Raw genomic sequence first — 20,845 nt, 5'->3', positions numbered from 1 at the left:
ATCCCGGTGTGAGGGGATGCAGGATCCCTGTGTGATCCCTGTGTGATCCCTGTGTGATCCCGGTGTGAGGGGATGCAGGATCCCTGTGTGATCCCGGTGTGATCCCGGTGTGATCCCGGTGTGATCCCGGTGTGAGGGGATGCAGGATCCCTGTGTGATCCCAGTGTGATCCCGGTGTGAGGGGATGCAGGATCCCTGTGTGATCCCGGTGTGATCCCGGTGTGAGGGGATGCAGGATCCCTGTGTGATCCCGGTGTGATCCCGGTGTGAGGGGATGCAGGATCCCTGTGTGATCCCGGTGTGATCCCGGTGTGAGGGGATGCAGGATCCCTGTGTGATCCCGGTGTGATCCCGGTGTGAGGGGATGCAGGATCCCTGTGTGATCCCGGTGTGATCCCGGTGTGATCCCGGTGTGATCCCTGTGTGATCCCGGTGTGAGGGGATGCAGGATCCCTGTGTGATCCCGGTGTGATCCCGGTGTGAGGGGATGCAGGATCCCGCTGCAAGGAGCTCCATGATCCCCCGTGCTCCTGATGGAAAGGGATGCACGATCCCGGTTCACGGGACTGCACAAGCCAAACACAGTGCTACCTGCACCTCCCACCCCACCCCTCCTCTCCCGACCCGTTTTTGGGGTGGAAACACCCGCTTTAGGGGAAAAAAAACATTTTTGGGGAGGCCCCCCCCACTTCAGGGAAGGCAAGCGCCGAGCGCAAACTCCCGCCGTGGCCCGGGCGGGGACTACAAGTCCCGGCAGGCGCGGCCTCAGCTCCCGGCGTGCCCGGGGCCGGCGGAGCGGAGCGAGGGCAGCGGAACGGGCCGCGCCGGGCCGGGCGGGCGCTGCTGCCGCCCTCCCTCGGCACGGGGCCGAGCCGGGCCGAGCCGAGCCCAACCGGGCCGGACTGCGCTGAGCCGAGCCCAGGAGCCCGACCCGACCGTGCCGAGCGCGGCCGAACCGAGCCGTACCTAGCCGAACCGAGCCGAGGAGCCGAACCGAGCCGAACCGAGGAGCCGAACCGAGCCGAGGACGAGCAGAACCGAGTGGAGCCGAACTGAGCCGAGGAGCCGGCCCGAGCGCAGCCGAACCGATCCGAGCGGGACCGGGCCGAGCCGGGCCGAGCGCAGCCGAGCGAGGCCGAACAGACCCGAACCGACCCGAGCGGAGCTGAACAGAGCCGAGAAGCCGAACCGAGCCGGGCCGAGCGCAGCCGAGCGAGGCCGAACAGAACCGAGCGCAGCCGAGCGCAGCCGAACCACTTCGTTTCCTCGCCGTTCCCCAGGGGTGAGTGCAGGGGTGAGGGGTCCCGGGGGTCCCTGGTGAGGGGGGGGGCTCAGCAGCCGCACAGCGGGGCCCCCTCGGCTGGGAGCCCGCTTTCTGGGGGTGCTATGGGGGTGTTGGGGTGCTCCCTCCCCTCCTGCGCCATCCCGGGGCGCTTTGAGCTCGTAGTTGCTTTTTTTCCCCTTATTTTGCTGTAAATAATACGCTCCCCCTCGCTCCCGGCAGCGGGCCCCGGGAGGCTCCGGCCCGGCTGCTCCTGGTGCTGCGGGGGTTTTGGGGGTCTCCGGCAGCTCATCCCGATGTCCCCACCCCAAAACCGGCGGTCCCGGGGGCTGCCAGACCCCCCGGCAGCCCGGGGGACCTGCCCGTGTCGCCTTTCCCATGGGGAACCCCCCCGAACACGGTGCTCCACGCGTGGGGAAACTGAGGCGCGGATGCTCCAGGACACCAGGGGGTGTCTCGGGCACCCCCCGGCTTGGGGGACACAAAGCGGGGACCCCTTTTTGGGGTTGGAAAAGATGGGAGAAGTTGGGATGCCTCGTGTCACACGGCTTTTAGGGGGTCACCGAGAGGACACACAGCGTGTGTCCCCCCCTCCCCCGGGAAATCTGGGGGGGGGGGGGGAGGCATAGAGAGGGCTGCCCCGAGACTCCAGCCGCCGATTAATTACATTCATGAATTAATTACGAGGCAGGAAAGGATTACGCAGCCCCCAGAGCTTCGGGCAGTCAGATGATGGGGGAGATTTCCTTAAAAAAAAAAACCACCCAAAAAAACCCCCAACAAAAACTAGAAACACAAAGAAAATCTGGTGGTTATTGTGCTCTTGTAAGATAAATAAATAAGCCGGTGCGAGTCCGGGGAAAGCAGGGCCCATTTCCAGGAATCCCGGCGCTCCTGCGTGTTCCCGGCCCTTGGGGCACGGGGGGGAGTTGGTGTTTTTTATATAACAGAGTCCGGCAGGCAGCGAAGGGAGGGTTTGGGGGGTTATTTTTTCTCTACCCCCACCTCTTCTCTGTACTTCCCTGCCGTGTTTGCTTGGCTTCATGCACGGCTGCTCCGGCCGGAGCTGGGAATGGGGCTGGTTTCTCCCAGCCTGAGCTCGCTCACCTGCTGCAGGAGGGATCCGGCTGGGAAAACCGTGCTGGGGAGCGGTGGGAATTTGGGACTGGGGTGGCTGGAGTTGGGAAACAACCCAGATTCGGGTGGGGATGGTCAGGCCAGCACGTGGAGGGGAGCCCGGTGTTTTCCGAGGGATGCTGGGTTTGCTTCCTGAGGGATTCTGGGTTCGCCTCCCGAGGGATGCTGGCCCGGCGTGTTTTCCAAGGGATGCTGGCCTTGCCTGCCCGCCCTTATCAGGAGGAAACTGCGCCGGGGTGGAGCTGGCTGCAGCGGGGCCATCCAGCATCCGGGTGTTTGGGATGGAGCCGTGATTCCAGCCAGGGATTTTATTGCTTTTTCCACGCTTCACGGCACCGACTTTGCAGCACGTGTGTGTTCCTGGTCCGCCCTGCCCTGCGTTCCCTGTTTCCCTGGAAGTGCTGTTGGGAATGGGAAGAGCCCCTTGGGATGATGTGGTGGGTCACCAGAGCAGAGGGGACATTCCCAGGGCTGAGGGTGGGGTGGTTTGAGCACAACAAACAGGGAAATGGGGCTGGGGGGCCACGCTGGGGGTGTTCCTCTCCAAAAATCCACAGTGCTGAGGGTAAAAACATCCTCTGGCTCCTCCCTTGGAGTGTTGGAATGGGGAGCTGGGAGTCTGATGTGTTGGGATCTCATCCCTGGATTGCTCCTTTCCTGGGGCACAGACAGGGATGGAGCTGCCACATCCCTGTCCCCTCTGTGGGGACAAAAATTCCCATCTGGAGGTTTTGGGGTGGTTTTAGAGGGCACCTCATGCCAGACTCACCCCAAGGGAGCTGTTTTGTAACTGCCCTGTGCGGGGTTATCCCATATCCCGGACAAAGAGGAAGCGGACAGGGGGAAGCAGCGGTGTCCTGGGTGTGGGGCAGTGCCACCACATGTCCCTGTGGTGGCCCTGCTGCTGGTGGCTGTTCCGTGACAACTTCCCAGAGGCCCTGTTGGCTGTCAGCGATCCCAGGAGGATCCCAGGGAGCCGGCGTTGGGTGTTTGACAACCCCATAAAAGAGCAGGGGGTGCTCGGAGGTGCCAGGTGTGCTGTCACCGCCCCGTGGTGGCTTTCCCGTGGTGGCATCACCTCCATGAGCTTTTCCAAGCTGTGTGATCCCAGCATGGAGGCAGCCAGGATCACAGGGGTGATTCCGTGGTCATTGTCACCGGTGCTGTGACACTTGGAAGGGTGGCAGTGGCGATCTCTCCCTGACCACACAGGGATTATGCGCTCATCCTTTTTTTTCCTCTCGCTGGCACGTCCAGAAAGAGCCCCAGTGGCTCTTCCCTAATCCATTCCAAGTTCGTGTCCCTCCTGCTGGCACTTGGCTTGTGGTTGGAGCAGGTTTTCCCTGCGGATTTGCCTGCCCTGACGTGGAATTCCCAGGAATGTGGGAATCCTGTGCTCCAGGATGAGCTCCGGGTGCTGCTCCTCGCCTTCCCGGGAGGCTGAGAACACCGGGAATGGGGGATGCTCCATCTCTGGAGGCGCAGGGGCAGTTCTGGGGGGTGTTCTGGGGAGGTGAGTGCTGCAGAGCCGGAGCAGGAGCGTTGGGGATGGGCACTGTGGGATGATTTGCTGGGTGGGATCACCTGGGAAGGGCTCAAGGTCTCCCAGTGCCCCACGGTCCCTACAGGTTGTGCCACCTTATCTTTAAAGCCTCTTCTAGGAATTGCCCCCGGGGTTTTGTCACCTTTCCTCCGAGCGGCTCCAAACAAACTCCCCACACCCCGAGCTCTGCCTCGCTCCCCTCCTTTGGTTAAATGGCTGCAAATTCCGGATAAACCTGAAACTCCCAGTGTGGGGACGCTGGGGGAGTTCTCGGAGCCTCAGGGACACGCGAGGGCAGCAGCGCTGGCTCCTGCCCGGGCTGTGCCCTCGGGATTTTGGGGTGACCGCACGGGGTGGGAATATTTTGGAGGAAATGAGGAGAAGGCTGCATCCACCTGGCACACACGGGGAGCGTTTCCCTGCTCCCACACTGCTGCCAGGGCAGGAGGGAGCTGAGTTGCCAGCGGGTTTGGCTGAGCATTTTGGGGAAACGGGGCAGGCCAAGGAGAAATCCCAGCCTGGTGGGAAGAAACCTCTGGGCTCCTGCACGGGTCCGACGGGCGCAACGTGCCCGGGAGAGGCGGCACCGTGCCAGGCCAGGGGCTGGGCTGGCAGCGGGGGCTCCCGAGAGACCAGTTTGACCTTCACGGAGCAGGAAAGTGCCGGGCTGAGCCTGGCAGAAAGGAGGGCACAGCACAAAGCTCTCCTGAGCGGGTAAGCGGCGCTGGCCGGGCACGGGAGGTGCTGCCAGGGGGTTGGTGAGCCCCGGGCTGGTTTGGGAGGACAAGGCAGGGGATGTCCCCAGTTTGTTTATTCCTGGGGCTGCCGGCCCTGGTTACACGAGCTCTGCCTGCACCGAGCCTCCAGGCTGGGTGCTGGGGGCTGGACACGGCGTATTTATAAATATTACCTCCTTCCAGCAGCATGGAGCTGGGAGGGAGGAGGGGTGGAGGCGGCACTGGGAGTGCCTCTGGCACTGCCAAGGGGGGCAGGGGGTGGCCCTGTCACCGTGTGCTGGTAGCAGGTGGCACAGTGAGCTTGGGGCGCCTGGAGCTCCAGGTGTTGCTGAGCATCGCCACTTTTTGGGATGGTTCCTCCCCATTTCTTGGGATGGTTCCTCCCCATTTCTTGGGATGGCTTCTCCCCATTTCTTGGGATGGCCTCTCCTCACTTCTTGGGATGGTTCCTCCCCACTTTTTGGGATAGTTTCTCCCCACTTTCTGGGATGGCCTGGCCTCTCCCCACTTTTTGGGATGGTTTCTCTGCACTTTCTAGGATGGTTTCTAGAATTTTGGAGTGGGTGGTGGTGCTGTCCCAGCCCCCTGGAGCAGTGTCTGCCTGGCTGGATCCCGGTGCCGTCCTGCCAGTTCCCCTGATTGCTCATTTATGCGGTTATTTCAAAAAGCCAACACCCAAATCGCCCGGAGTGACCCCGAGCCGGGGTTTTCCTTCGGGGCTGCGCTCCCGGCTCACTCCTTTCCCTGGGATGTGGAGCAGGACCTGGAGCCTGCCCGTCCCCTCCAAGGTCACCGCGGTCCCCTCCTGTGTCCTGATTACTCACCGTGCCCGGGGTGGTGGCTGAACCCACCCTCCTGCCTGTTCACACTTTTATTTTTAATTGCTGCCGGCGGGGGGAGGCCGTGGAGGGGGCAGGGGCTGTGAATTCCCAGCCCGGTCAGTTGGACAGTGATGTTTCAATCAGGGCTCTGCAGCTCCTGCCCAGCTTTGGGAGGGTCCCGGGGGTCCCCCTGCCTCTCCCCACACCCAAACCTGGCCTGGAGTTGCCAAGCTCCTGCTGCCGTGCCCAGCTGGGTGATGATCCACAGCCATCCCTCAGCTGGGTGGGTTTTTTGGGGTTGAAAGAGAGGATTTTTGGGTTGAGCAAGGTTGTGTGTGTGTGTATTATTAACCCCTTAATGGCTGCCACGCCCAGCTGGGCTCTCCTGGCCATTCCAAAGGATTTTTTTCTGGACCCTGTTAATTCAGTGACGAAGGACACGCAGCCCTGTGTGGCATCAGGGCCTGATGCTTCTCCCTTCACTGCTTCCCTGAGCCCTCCTGGGTGGGCCAGGCTTACCTGAGCCCTCCTGGGTGGACCAGGCTTACCTGGGTGTTTGGGGTTAATGTTTTTCCTGTGCCGGATCCCTCAGCCTTTTCCAGGCGCGGTGTTTAAAGCGGGGCAGGGAAAACATTTGGCCTCTGACCCAGCGCCTGTTAACAACGTCCCGCTCCACGTTGCTGAGATGCCGGGGCTAAAAACAGTCCTGGTGACTCAGTCCCTCGCTGCTGCTGTCAACTGACCCCGGCGTGGCTCTGCCAAACCCCTCCTTTGCCTGCTCCTTCTCCCTCTCAGGAGCACGGGGAAGGAGCCTCTGGATGGGGCTGGGATGGTTCCCAATGATCCCAGGAGCCCTGCCTCACACAGCTCCTGGCTATGTCTGGGATGGTTCCCAATGATCCCAGGAGCCCTGCCTCACACAGCTCCTGGATGGGTCTGGGATGGTTCCAAATCATCCCAGGAGCCCTGCCTCACACAGCTCCTGGATGGGGCTGGGATGGTTCCATGTGGGTGGATGGGGAGGGCATTGCTGCTCTCTGGGGTTGGAAATGGGGTTATTCTCCTGTTTTCCCACCCATCCTCATCCCAGGGGCTGGATGGGATCTCTGGAGCCTCTGGTCCAAGCTCATGGCCAGTGCTGGCTCAGGGTTTCCAGGGATGGCCCTACTGCCAGGTTTCCCTGTTTGTGGGGAGGAATCCTTTCCTGAGCCCCCTGTCCCTGCAGCTCCTTCCTGGAGCTGCCCACCCCAAACATTCCCAGGGAGAGGAAGGATTCTCGCTGAGCCCTGGCACGGGGGGGTCCCCTCAGGGCATAAATCACCCCTGTGCTGGCCTTGCCAAGGGTGGGTTGGTGCCCCAAGGGGTGGCCATGGGGTCCAGCTGCATTCCTGGCCTGGAGGGAGCGCAGGGATGTGGTGCAGAGCAGCCTTGGGGTGTCCCTGGCACTGTCACTCAGGTGTCCTGGTGGCACTGCCGCACCAGGGACCAGCTGGGAGTGCTGGGGGCACCCCAGGTGCTGCAGGGCTGTGGGGTCACAGTGGTTGGGGACCTTAAAGCTCAGCTCACTCCATGGGCAGGAACACCTTCCCACTGTCCCAGGCTGCTCCAGCCTGGCCTTGGACACTTCCAGGGATCCAGGGGCAGCCACGGCTTCTCTGGGAATTCCATCCCTGCTCCCCCCCACCCTCACAGGGAACAGTTCCTTCCCAATATCCCATCTGTCCCTGCCCTCTGGCAGTGGGAGGCCATTCCCCCTTGTCCTCGCTCTCCTAACTCTTTTCTTTCTCCATCTTTCTTATCAGCTCCCTAAATTTTATATTTTCCAGCCTCTTTTCCACCTGTAATCCGGGTGCTTCCTCTGCACCTGCTCTGGGCACACGGAGGGTGAGGGATCCCTGTGTGCCACATCCCCTGGAGTCACCAGGGACAGCTTTTGCCCCTCTGCATTTACAGAGGTGTCCCTGCAGCCCCCACGGGGCACACCCAGCCCTGTCTCCTGTCCCCGGTGGCAGCAGCCACATCAATTTTTCCATGTGTTTTCTCAGCCCAGTTGCTCACCCCAGTGACAAAAACAAGCAGTTTTGGAGGGGTTTTTTTGCAACTTCCCCCCCTGCACCCCGTGTGGCTGCTAAAAATGAGGAACACAGGGCTGGCCCGGAGCGAGGGGATCTGTGACCTGCTGGCCCTGGCACCTGCAGGGTCCCCCAGCCCCTCTGCCCCGCACCCAGGGAAGCCCAGCCTCGTTGTCCCCTGTCCCCACCCAGCAGGGTGACAGCAGAGCCCGTCCCCAGGCTGGGGGTGGCTTTGTGGGTGCGTGGGGAGGTGACAGCTCGGTGACATCGGAGCAAACCTTGGGCTTGGGGCTGCCTGGACCCAGCTGTGCCTGCCCGGGCTGGGGTCCCTCGTGCTCCCTCCCGTGTCCCTCCCCACCTGCCGCTGTTTGAAAATGAAAAACGAGGAAGGAAGGAAGGAAGGGAAGGCTGGCCCGGCGGGTGGCGAGCAGCAAAGCTGTTTTCACTTCTTTCTTCTCCTTTTCCTTTTGGCTGCCCCTCAGTTCCCAGAGCAGCGTGGTGTTTGGGTGGGTGGATGGTCCCTGCCCTGTCCCCCCGCCTTTCCCCGGGGGTCCCCGCTCCTGCCCGGAGCTGCTGATGGATTTTTCCGCTCATAAACGGCCACGATCGACCGGGAAATAAAGCACAGGAAGGAGTGTGGCCTCGTGCAGTGAGTTTGGGGGTTCTCAGCTCGGCAGGGCATCGCTCCCCATGCTCAGAGGGGTGGCAGGAGGTGTGTGGCACTCGCAGGGGGTGCTGTGGCCCTGCCACCCTGTGCCACTTCCCCTGGGAGGGGAACGAGATCCCCCCTTGGCTAAATCTGGGAAATGCCTCCAGGCATTTTTCACCCACACCTGAGCCTGGGGACACTGCTGTGGCTCTTCCAGGTGTTGTGTCCCTTCAGGTGGCACTGGCCAGCTCGGGCAGTGGCTCTGTCACCAGCCTGGCCCCCGGCGTTGCGGGGCAGCGCCCGATGTCCCTCCAGCACGTCCCAGCGGTTGCTGAGCAGCCGCCCCTGTTGTCACCACCGGCTGTCACCGCAGGGCTGAGGGACAACTCGGGCTTGTGGCAAGTCCTGGGTGGGACCAGAGAGGGTTGGAGCAGCTCTGGGGGTCCTCCAGCTGGAGCCACCCCCGAGTGCCATCCCGGGACATGGGGTTCTTGCTGAAATAACACCCCCGGAGGGAAGGCGAGGAAGGGCCAGAAATAGCCGTGCTGCTGAGTAGCAGCGGAGATATTTGGAAGGGAGATGCATTCCCTGGCTCTGGCTGGGGGGTGCTGGTGGAGCACAACTCCATGCCCCGTGTCCTGCGTTCCTCCAGACAGGAAAAGCCCAGTAGGGCTGTGGAGAGGGGCTGGGATCATCCAGATCTGCCCTCCCTTTCAGCCCCCCCATCCACTTCCCAGCTCCTCCATCTCCCACTGCAGGCCTCCCAGCACTGCTGTGCCTCCCTGTGCGCCAGGATGAGCCTGGGAAACCTCTCCTGATTTTTCTATCTCCTCACCCTTGCTCCCTCCCCATGCCTCTCTCCTGCCTCTTCAGCTTTTTAAAAGGGTTCCCAGGTGCCCTCAAGGGGAAAAAAGCTGGAGAGCTGATTCTTGTGGGTGTTGCAGCCTCCAGGGACAAGGCTGGCTTGAGTTCTCTCAGTAGGGACCAGTCTGGGGCTCCTGCTGCTGCTGGGATGGCTCTGGCTCAGTGGGAGAACCACTGGGTGCCCTCCCAGGAATACCAGGATGGAGCTGCCATTCCATGTGTTCTTCCATGTCCCCGTGGTTCAGGGGAGGGTGGGACGTGGGCCCCGGGTCCCCATCCTGTCCTGCTGCCGCCCTCCTGCCAGGGCTGACTCAGAGCGAAAGCAGAAGCTGCTCAGCATTTTGGGGGGTGGGGGGAAGCCAAGCAGAACCAAAGGTGTTATTTTAACCCTGACCTAATTTCCCCCCTCTCCTCACCAAGCCAAACCCTGGCCACCCTTCCTCATCCTCATCTTCTGCAGCTCTTCTCGGGCCCTTTTGATTCTCCCAGCCCCGTTTTCCGTAAGGGGGCGGCTGGGGGGGTCCTGCAGCCAGGCTGGGGGGTTGGCAGGGCTCTGGGGATGCTGTGCTGTGGGTGGCTGTGCCTTGGCACCCTTCCTGTGACACCCACGAGTGCCAGCCCTTCCTGAGAAAAGCCTCTCACCCTTCCCTTCATGTTTGGGGTTGTACATCCCCCGTGGGTATCAGCCACGGGTTTCCCCCTTAATTCCGCCTTGTTCCATCCTCTGGGGATTCTCGCTGGGGTCTTTCCCAGGGTTCTGCTGTTTCTCATCCCAACTCCCCCCGTCCCGTGCCCTCCTCCAAGGCTGCTCGCACATCCCCGTTAACGAAGCTCCCGTGGATCTCTGTCCCCAGCTCTGGGCTCCCATCCCCCTTCGGACAGGCCACCATGGCTAATTAATTCCCTTCCCCTCGCCGCTCAATAGCTGCTCTTGAGCTGTGTAATCGCGCTGCCGTCCGCACTGCCTTGATTTAATTTCCCCTCCGGGTAACGCGTGGCACCGGCTCTGGGTGGCTGCCACAGCCGTGGCCCCTCCATCTCTGCATTTAAACAGCAAAACCCTCCAGATCTGCCTGGTTTCCCCTCCTGCCTGTTCCCCTCGCAGCTTTTCCTTCGCCCCCCGTGCTCCGCTCCCTTGGGATGCTGCGCTCCGGACCCCTCTAGGGCACCTCCCGCATCCCCGAGCCCCGCGTGGGAAAGCTCCCTGTGCCCCGGCATCCTTCACCCTCCTCGGGCCGCTGTCCCCTTTGTCCGGGGGAACAAGGGCCGGTCTGTGCCGGGTGGGGGCCGCTGCCGTCCCCCCCGTCCCCTCGCTCGCGTGCCGGCCCCGCACAGAGCTCGCCTTGTTCGCCCCGCGCCGGAGCCGGGCTTTGGCACGGCCGGGCCGGGGGGTTCAACCTGCCCCCGGCTCCTGGCACCCGCCGGCCTTTTCTTCCTGCTCTGGCCTCGCTTTCTCTTTCCCTTTCGCTGCCGGGCTCGCTCTGGGTTCTGCCGTGCCTGCGGTGTTTGGGAAGTGGCTCTGGGGTGAGTGCACAGCGCGGGGTTCCGGCTGCTCCTTCGGGGTTCCCTTCCTGCCAGACCCTAATTCCCCCCTCTCCTTGTCAATGCCAGCTCTGGCCACCCTTCCCCTTGGTCATCCTCAGCAGTTCCCCTTCTCCGGAGCTCCCTGGGCTTGCTTTTCACTTCTCAGCCCCGTTTTCTGTAAGGAGGCAGCCGGGGGGGCTCTCACAGCCAGGCTGGGTGGTGGGACCACGTCCTCCTGCTCTGTGACGGGAGGGCAGAGCCATCCAGCCAGCCCTGGGATGATCCTCCAGGATCCGTCACCAGCCAGTGCGGGCGCTCTGGGATGTCACCCTGTGCCTCAATTTCCCCGCTGTGCGAGGCTGTCGGTGACGCTCCGTGTCCTCCTGCCAGGGTGACGTCTGTGCCAGGCGGGCTCGTGGCTCCCAGCCCCGTGTGCCACCATGGCGTCCCGCATCGGGCTGCGGATGGAGCTGATGAAGCAGCAGGCGCAGCAGGAAGCGGAGCGGGAGCGGGTGCAGCAGCAGATGATGATGAGCTACATGCAGCAGCAGCGCATGCCCGTGGCCTCCAGCCCCGCCATCAACACCCCCGTCCACTTCCAGTCCCCACCGCCCGTGCCCGGAGAGGTCCTCAAGGTACCGTGGTGTCCCCCCTGCCCGGCTCTGGGACAGCCCACGGGGTCCCTGATGGGTTTTGTCCCCGCAGGTCCAGTCCTACCTGGAGAACCCCACCACCTATCACCTGCAGAAGTCTCGGGACAAGAAGGTCCAGGCTTATCTCTCCGAAACCTACGGGAACAAGTTCGCCGCCCACGTCAGCCCCGCCAGCCACTCCCCCAAGCCACCCCCGGCCGCATCCCCCGGCGTCCGGCCCGGCCATGTCCTGTCCTCCTCGGCGGGCAACAGCGCTCCCAACAGCCCCATGGCCATGCTCAACATCGGCTCCAACCCCGAGCGGGAGGTGAGGAGGTGTCACCGGGCTGCTGGGGACACGCTGGGTGCTGGGAAGGGCAGAGGAGCCCATGGGCATCGGGTCCTTTTCCCTTTCAGTTCGATGAGGTCATCGATGACATCATGCGCCTGGATGATGTTTTGGGCTACATGAACCCTGAAGTCCACATGCCCAACACGGTGAGTGAGGGGTGACAGGAAGGGGCCACAACTGGGGGTCCCACAGCCCTGTCCTCGCAGGTACGCAGGTGGCACAGAGGGGATCTTCTGCCACGTCCCCACAGCGGTGCCACGGTGGCAGCCCAAGCCAGCCTTGTCCCCAGAGACAGCAACACCCACAAGCTTCAGTTCTCCAGCTGTTTTCCCCCTTGAGGACAGTTGGGAACCCTTTTAAAAAGCTGGAGAGGTGGGAGAGAGGCATGGGAAGGGAGCAAGGGTGGGGAGATGGGAGAGCCAGGAGAGGTTTCCCTTCCAGGAACTGCCCCAGAGCAGCAGTGTCCCCCGGCTCAGATCCGTGTGGCAGCTCCCAGTGGGATTCATCCTGCCCTATTTGAGATGTTTGCCACGGGAGGGGATCAGCTGTGCCCTTTGAAGTCCTCTTTTCTTTTTTACTCTGGTGAAAGCTGCTTTAAGGAGCTGGGAAGACAATTCCACGTGCCCAGGCTGTGCACTCCCATCCCAGCTGGGTGTGATCCCGGTCCCCAGCCCTGCACAGAGCTAACCCATCTGTCCCTCTGCTCTCCAGCTGCCCATGTCCAGCAGTCACATGAATGTCTACAGTGGGGACCCACAGGTGACGGCATCACTCGTTGGTGTCACCAGCAGCTCCTGCCCCGCCGACCTCACCCAGAAGAGAGAGCTCACAGGTATGGCCCCAGAGCCAGTGACAGAAGTGGGGCTGCCCTGTCCCCATGGGGGTACAGGGGCTCCAGTGCCAGCCCGGGATGCTCGTGGGGTCAGGTGCAGCCTTGTCCCCTCTGGGTGACACCGGGGGTCTCTTGCAGATGCTGAGAGCAGAGCCCTGGCCAAGGAGCGCCAGAAGAAGGACAATCACAACCTGAGTGAGTTCAGCTCTGCCTTTCCTTCTCCTGAGCCCACAGCCTTTCCCCATCACTCTTCATCCTCATTCCCACTTTCTCTGAGCTGGGTCCTCCTTTCCAGGAAGGGCCCCCTGAGCCCCTCTTTTCCAAATGGGGTACAGGAGACACCCCATTGTCCTTCTGGGGGGAGATCAGACCTGCTGGGCCAGGGATGGAGCAGGGTTGGCTCCTGAGGTTCCTCATCCTGAGCTCCCCAATTCCAGAGGCTCTGGCTGGGGCACGACAGAGGGTTTTGGGACATGAGGGACATGAAGGACGTGTGGGAGAGGACACAGAGCCTTTCCTGCTCTTGCTGCCTCCTCACTTGCACCCCTCTCCTGTCACCCGCAGTCGAGAGGCGGCGAAGGTTCAACATCAACGACCGCATCAAGGAGCTGGGAATGCTGATCCCAAAAGCCAACGACCTGTACGTACCCATGGCTCCCGCAGCACTGCGAGCACTGCGGTCACCGGGGGCTTTCTGGTGGAGGAGGGGTGAGGGGCCACACTGCTGGCACCCAGGTCCATCTCTTTTTCCCTCCTGGGTGACAGGGACGTGCGCTGGAACAAAGGGACAATCCTGAAGGCGTCCGTGGATTACATCAAGAGGATGCAGAAGGACCTGCAGAGGTCCCGGGACCTGGAGAATCACTCGCGGCGCCTGGAGATGACGAACAAGCAGCTGCTGCTCCGCATCCAGGTGAGCTTCCCTGGGCTCTTCCCTGCCTCTGCTCCACCCCAGCCCCACCAGCCCCTCGCTCCTGCCCCACCGAGGCCTTGGCCAGGGCGTCTCCTGCCTTTTTTTGGCTGGGAAGTCACCAGGAGCAGAGCCTTGAGGCAAACCTGAAGCCTGAGGCTCACTGCAGCGCATTGAGCTTCGCACAGATCGCCGTGCATCTTCCAGGGGCTCCTTCCCTGGGAGCTGCTCAGTCCCTGCCACCTCCGTCAATGTCCCTGTGCCGTGTCCTCGAGTGTGACACCCCAACCAAAGCCCCGCTGTGTCCCCTTGGCAGGAGCTGGAGATGCAGGCACGCGTCCATGGGCTGCCCACCTCCTCGCCCTCGGGCGTCAACGTGGCCGAGCTGGCTCAGCAGGTGGTCAAGCAAGAAGCCAGCGGGGACGAGGGGACCCTGGAGCCACTGCTGCCACCCCCAGACCCCGAATCGCAGCCGCAGCCGGCGCTGCCCGCGCCGCCCCAGTCTCCCTATCACCAGCTGGACTTCACCCACAGCCTGAGCTTCGACGATGGCTCCCAGGGCTTCCCGGACAGCCTGGAGCCCGGGCACAGCGCTTCCTTCCCATCCCTATCCAAGAAGGAGCTGGACTTGATGCTGATGCAGGACACCATGCTGCCCCTTGCCTCTGACCCCTTGTTCTCGGCCATGTCCCCGGAGGCCTCCAAGGCCAGCAGTCGCCGGAGCAGCTTCAGCATGGAGGACGCGGACATGCTGTGATGGGGAGCTGCTGGGGCAGGGGCTGCAGCCCCAGCTTTGGGTGGGCAAGTCCCAGGACGCTCCTGGCAGGTGGAGCCCGTCCCACCGTGCACTTGAATCTTCCCAGGAGTACCTTTCTCTATGCAACGGGGCTCGGGTCGGGTGCCGCCGTGTCTTTCGCAGCTTCTTTTTGCCGGGAGCGGGAATGGACCTTCCTGGCTTTGCCGTGGCGTAGGCCTGACTGCAGATTCCACAGCCTGGGAGCGAGATCTCAGCTGCTTTGCCTTTCAGCAGGACCCTCCTGGCCTCACCCCCTTCCCTGGGGTGATGCCTCGGAGCCTTGAGGCCCCGGGAGCAGAGGGACGGTGCCGCGAGCTTTGTGTCTGGTTTGGTGTCTCCTCACCTTGCTCTGGGATCCTTCACCCCCACCGAGTCTTCCCCAGCCCCTGGACACTTCCCAGTCCATCCAGTTCCTCCTTCCTGGGAGCACCTGCTGCCTCTGGGCTCACAGGAGGGTGACAAGGTGTTAATTAGTGCGTGTTCATTAACAGGGCACCCGGTTGTCTGCAGGTGGGTGTTGAAGGCATCCAGAACATGTGGGATGGGGGGTTTGATGCTCCAGCGACCCCCTGTTGTCACCCCCACCTTGTGGGGCAGCACCCACCACCCCAAAACCTCTGGGCAAGGCTGCCAGGTGACCCTGAGCCTCCTGGAGATGTCTGTGTCCCGTGACACCGAGCCCCAGGAGGATAAAAGGGTTTTTGGGGGATACTTCTTGCAAGTCCTGCCAGGCTGTGACCAGGGATTGGTTTGTGCCAGCTGCCAAACCTGAGCTGCTGCTACCAGCTTGGAATTCGGGGGTTGTTTCTCTTCCTAGTGTCACCAATTTGTTCCCCAGCTCTGCACTGGGGAGCTGCTTTGGGCTCCTCAGACTTCCCGATCCAGCTGGAGGCTGGGAGGGAGCTGGGAAGGGCAGGGGGATCACAGGGAAAATCCTCGGGGGATTTATCAAGGGAGGGGAGGGAAGCTGGAGAGGAGAGGAGACCCCTTGGCCATTGTCCCCCTGGGCTGTGGGTGCTCCTGTGGGGCTGGGGGTCACTCTGTGCCCCCATCCTGCTCCTGGATGTCCTGGGGGGGGCTGGATTTGGGATTGGAGGTGGGGGACAGCCCTGGAGAGGGGCCTGAGGGACGTGAGGGTGCGGGGAAGTGTGGAAGGCGGGGAGGAAGAGGGAGGAGGAGTTGGAGCAGGAGCTGAGGGACACTGGGCGAGCAGAGAGGAGCTCCAGGTGCTCACCTGGAGAAGAGAAGGATCCAGGAGACCCCCGAGCCCCTTCCAGAGCCCAAAGGGGCTCTGAGCTGGAGGCTGGGGGTGTTCACAGGAGGCCTTGGCACCCTTTCCGTGCTGCCATCAGTGCCTGGAAAGAGAATTGTCCCCTCCAGGGCCACCCCGGGCCAGGCTGGGGACCTGTGGGTGTGGGAGAGCCTCGGATCTGTGCCCTCCAGAGGGGCTCCAGGGCAGGAGCACAAAATCCACGGGAAATTGGGATTTTTGTGGCTTTAGGGTGCCCTTGGGCACTGCTCAGCACGAGATGTCTCCCCTGGCTGTGAGTAAACAGTTGTGGATTATAATTACAATATTTTTTTTTAATCTTTTTGGGAGTTTTGTTTGTTTTACTTTTTTCTTTTTTTTTTTTTTTAATGCACTGTGCTCTGATTAAAAAATTTTACTACTGTTTTATAAATAAATGTATAAAAGAATGAACTGGAATGGAAGAAGAATCATTAAAAATATATTTATTTACAACATCCTGGAGCGTGGCAGCTTCTTTGTCCTGGAGGCTGGATCAGCATCACCTCGGGGTTCTGCAAAACCCTTCTGGGTGCCAGGACCTCTGGTCCAGGCAGGTTTTGGGGACTTTCCTGCACAGTACAAGGGGAAAAAATCTACTTTTAAAGTGTCCTGCTGAGCCTGTGCCTGGCAAAACTTATCCCAAGCCACGTGTGCAGCCCCTCAGCCACGTGCCAGGTTCCCACTCCCTTCAGTGCCGGTGTTAAACACACACTGGAGGGGGAAAAAAAGCAAGAAAATCCACCTTAAATTAGACTTCCCAGGCTGGAAAATCACAGGGGCTTATCTTGGAAACTTTATTAAAAGGAGAAAGGGGGGAAAAAAGAGCGAGAAGAGGCTGAAGGTGAGGAGGGGGAAGAGAAGGAGCGAGTGGTTCCAGACACTTTAGAGAGAAAAAAAAAAAATTAAAAAAAAAAAAAAAATCCCTGATTTGATTTATCAGGGGAGTGTGAACACTAAATAGAGAACAACGCCTGAAGTGTGAATTATTTCCTATATTAACACAGAGAAAAACTGATAGCCTTTTCATGTCAGGAGAATAGCACACGGGGAGGGAGGGGAGCCAATGACATTGTTCCAGCTCGGGCTTTGCTCACTCTTTATCAGGCTGAGATCAAAATTTATTCCCAGGATGAGGCCTGCGGCCCGGCTGAGGCCCTAGAGATTTTTAAGGGCCTAATTAAGAAAACAGGATGAAAATGGCGAAATAAGAGGGCAATTTACTTCTTGCAGAATAGGGAGATCAAATCAACTTATGAGCAATTAATGTGCACAAGGAGAGAATAAAGGGATGCCGGGATATGGAAGAGGGGCCTCATTTTAATGACATGCTCTGGTGTTGGCATAGAGGATTACTCTGAAGGTCAGATGGAGATTGAAACGACCTTGCAGATTCTTAACCCTCCTTCCAATTAACAGAACCAACTCAGAAATGCAAAAGACCCCGGCTCGGAGCGCTGTCATCCCTTTATGCGCTGCAGGGAGGAGGGGGGAAAAATAAAATTATAAAGGAGAGAGAGAGGACGAAAGGGGCTTTCCTGAGCTTCCACAGCGGCCGTGGAGACGGGAGAGGAGGCTCTTAATTACAGCCCCAGAGCCACCCACGGAAACTCGGTGGCAACGGACAGAAAAGGGAGGGAGTGCTTGGGGTGATGAGGTGGTGACGGACTGGGATGGGATGGGATGGGATGGGATGGGATGGGATGGGATGGGATGGGATGGGATGGGATGGGATGGGATGGGATGGGATGGGATGGGATGGGATGGGATGGGATGGGATGGACTGGGATGGACTGGGATGGATTGGGATGGACTGGCATGGACTAGGATAGGCTGGGACGGACTGGGATGGCCTGGGATGGGCTGGGATGAGCGGGGATGGACGGGGATGGGCTGGGATGGACTGGGATGGACTGGCATGGACTAGGATAGGCTGGGACGGACTGGGATGGCCTGGGATGGGCTGGGATGGGCTGGGATGAACTGAGATGCACTGGGATGGGCTGGGATGGACTGGGATGGACTGGGATGGACTGGGATGGGCTGGGATGAACTGAGATGCACTGGGACAGACTGGGATGGACTGGGATGGACTGGGATGGGCTGGGATGGACTGGGACGGACTGGGACAGACTGGGACAGACTGGGATGGACTGGGACGGACTTGGACAGACTGGGACAGACTGGGATGGACTGGGATGGACTGGGATGGACTGGAACGGACTGGGACAGACTGGGATGGACAGACTGGGATGGACTGGGACAGACTGGGATGGACTGGGACAGACTGGGACAGACTGGGATGGACAGACAGAGCCGCGGGATGGGGCCAGCCCGGCAGCCACGGCAGCAGGAGGGTCCCGCCCGCTGTCCCACGCTGCCCGCCGTGCTCTCCCCAGTTTCGGGGTTGGGAATTTTCCCGTGGGAAGGAGGAAGGATGCGGACCCCGGGAGCGGCTGGAGGGGACCCCGGCGGGTCGGGACGGCAGCAGCGAGGCTGCAGCGGGGCTGAGCAGCCACAAGAGAGAGCCCGAAGGTTGCGGAGGAGCCGGGGCTGCGCGGCTCGGGAGCGGCAGAGGGGCGCTCCCCGGGGCTCGGGGGGGCTCCGGCTGCTGGACCCGGTGATTTGGGCTCTCAGCCCCCGAATCCATGGATCCACAGCCCCGCTCAGCTGAGACATCGCCTGCGGAGCTGCCCCAGCCCTGCGGAGCTGCCCCAGCCCTGCGCTCCAGCCGCAGCAGGACCTGGAGCTGCTGGAGCAAATCCAGAGGAGGCAGCAGGATGCTCCAGGGCTGGAGCCCCTCTGGAGCCAGGCTGGGAGAGCTGGGAATGTTCACCTGGAGAGGAAAAGCTCCAGGGAGAGCTCAGAGCCCCTTGCAGGGCCTGAAGAGGCTGGAGAGCTGGAGAGGGACTGGGGACAAGGGATGGAGGGACAGGACCCAGGGAATGGCTGAACCACTGGCAGAGGGCAGGGACAGATGGGATTTTGGGCAGGAATTGTTCCCTGGCAGGGTGGGCAGGCCCTGGCACAGGTGCCCAGAGCAGCTGGGGCTGCCCCTGGATCCCTGGCAGTGCCCAAGGCCAGGCTGGAGCAGCCTGGAATGGTGGAAGCTGTCCCTGCCCTCACTGGGTGAGCTTTCTGGTCACTTCCAAGCCAAACCATTTCAGGGTTCTGTGTGGGAACTGCACCACAGAACCCCCAGCTCTCCCTGGTAGCTGCTGCTGGAATTTGTTGGGAATTTTCCCGTGCTGGTCTGGGGCTGACACCCTTCCTCAGGCAGGAGCAGGGCACACGATGCTCCAGGACCAGCCACATCCCCTGAGCTGCTCCACGGGACAGGTTTGAGATCTGGGTTTAGTTCTGTCATTTCGTGCTCAGACTGGGCTTGTCTGAAAAGAGAGATCCATGGAAGGAGAGCTGGGACCTCCCAGCACCAGCCTTTGGATGTGTCTCCAACCCCCTCACAAATCCTCATTTCCAGTTGTTTCTCAAATCCTGGAGCATTTTCTGCAGAAACTTTTCTTGGGGAGGGAAAAAAAAAAAAAATCTTAAAAATAACAGGATGGGCTTGATCCTGAGGGAAGAAGGGATGAGCATGAGCAAAGCCATCCCTCAGCACCTCTGTGTGGCCAAGCCCTGGATGTCTGAGCAGAGGAGCAGCAGAGGGGGAAAATCAAAGGGCTTCACCCCAAATCTTGGACTCTCTGAACTCATCCCCAGTGGCCACGTGGCATCCCCAGCCCAGCCCTGTGATCTGGAGCCATTCCTTGCCTCAGTGCCGGGCTCTGGCTGAGTTTTTCCCTCTCCCACCATCTCCATTTCCTTTCTGGCTCCCTCGGAGCCCTCCCTGCGATTTGAGCTCTTCAGCTGCTCCTGCTGCTCCTTCCCCACCTGAAGCCCAAACCCTCGGGCCCGAGGCCTCTCCCGGGGCTGCTGTGGTTTGGGATGAGGTCAGGAGGAAGGGATGGCTTTTTCAGGTGAGAGAACAGCCACAGCTGCCTTGGCTCCCAGAAACCAGAGCACGGAAATCTTTGTAATAAAGAGACTGGAAAACCTCTGATGCCTGTCCAGAAATTTATTCCAAAGAGAAGGGGCTCACTGGGTCTCTGGGTGAGTCTCTGGCTGGGGAGGGTCTCTCCCTGGGTGTTTCCCTGCTGCTTTTCCATCAGCAGCTTTTTAAGGCTGCGGAGTTGGGGAGCCCTGGGGATTTTTGGGGAGCCCTCACTCCTGGTTTAAAATCCTGGGAGGATTTCTGGAAGTGGCCGTGTGCTGGAAAGCAAAGAACTGTGGGGTGAAGGATGGTGGAGCTGGGATGAGGGCGATGGATGTGCTGGGGAAAAAAAGCCCTGGGAGGGGGAATTGAGGTGCAGGGGGAAGGTTCCTGCCTCAGTTTCCCCAGCAGCAAGGTGAGGATGCCGAGGGCGACACAGGGAAGTGGCCTGGCCCTTTGTGGGGTGCATCCCATGGGATGCAAACTCCCCCATGACCAAACCCCAGCTCGTGGCAGGCTCTGGGTGCGTCAGAGGTTTTGTTTTGAGGTGCTGGGAGAGGCTCAGTCCTGCCTCCCCTGTAGATCTGCAGGGATTTGCACCCCTCCGGAGCCAAATGGCCCCGCTCCACCAGGCCTGGCAGGGCTGGGATTCCTGCCAGGGCAGCTCTGGCCCCACAGACTCCCAGCCCATCTGGATTTTCCGTGCCTGCCGCTGGATTTACAGCCCTGGAGGCTGGAGCAGTTCCTGGCTGGATGCACAGAGGGAATGGCAGGCACCTGGAATGGGCAGAGCAGCAGCAGGAGCCCAGGGCACAGCGGGGCTCAGGGGGACCCCAAGGAGAGCCAGACCGGGAGGAGCAGCACCATCACTGTCCCGGTGTTTGCAGATCCCGTCGGGAATTCACTTCTCTCACAGAGACACCCCAAAGAGGATGTTTGGACACGCACAGACCCCTTCTCCCAGCAGGCTGCACCCCAAAGCCTGGCAGTCTGCTCCCGCTGCCTGGGAGCCACCCTGCATCCCCATCCTGGGATTCTCCTTCTGGCTGGGAATGTGGGATTCCTCACCCCGAGCCCTTCCAGGGCCCTGCTCTGCGTTCGCCCATCTCCCACCCCACCCCGGAGTTCTTTTCCCCTCTTCCCCCCAACGCTCTGGAGCTGGTTTAATCAGCTCTGAGTTTTCATTTCATGCCTTTCTCTCTCTCCTTTTTTGAGGGGGCAGTGAAATTTATACAATATTTAAGCAGCATAGTGGAGTCCTGGAAGATATTATTAATGTAAAAGGGACAGGCTGGAAATGCACTTGAACCTGGTTACAATTAGAGGGTGATTTTTCTAAAGGTCAATGAATTCAGATAATATCCACAGGGGGGAAAAGAAATTTAATACCTTTTTAGTGAATTAATTAATTATAA

The 20,845-nt window shown here is 60.7% G+C and overlaps 1 protein-coding gene across 2 annotated transcripts; it reads left to right on the top strand.

The window, feature by feature from the left end:
- The first annotated feature begins 815 nt into the window (after positions 1 to 815).
- TFEB (transcription factor EB) lies at positions 816 to 15,897 on the top strand. Of its 2 annotated transcripts, none has more exons than XM_005529344.3 (9): positions 816 to 1,282; positions 11,020 to 11,264; positions 11,335 to 11,589; positions 11,679 to 11,759; positions 12,325 to 12,445; positions 12,584 to 12,640; positions 13,010 to 13,085; positions 13,211 to 13,358; positions 13,672 to 15,897. In XM_005529344.3, exons 2-9 carry the CDS (start codon positions 11,070 to 11,072, stop codon positions 14,110 to 14,112), a joined length of 1,374 nt encoding a protein of 457 aa, XP_005529401.1. In that variant the 5' UTR covers positions 816 to 1,282; positions 11,020 to 11,069; the 3' UTR covers positions 14,113 to 15,897. The 2 variants fall into 2 exon arrangements, with proteins under 2 accessions (XP_005529401.1, XP_087923191.1); XM_088067065.1 differs by lacking the exon at positions 816 to 1,282 and adding an exon at positions 4,443 to 4,676.
- Positions 15,898 to 20,845: the final 4,948 nt, after the last annotated feature.

The sequence above is a fragment of the Pseudopodoces humilis genome, chromosome 26 (genome assembly GCF_049639895.1).
Source record: "Pseudopodoces humilis isolate 2021_Gansu_Grassland_sample_001 chromosome 26, ASM4963989v1, whole genome shotgun sequence".
In the NCBI taxonomy this organism is placed as follows: Eukaryota; Metazoa; Chordata; class Aves; order Passeriformes; family Paridae; genus Pseudopodoces; species Pseudopodoces humilis.
This window is presented reverse-complemented; position numbering and strand designations above follow the sequence as displayed.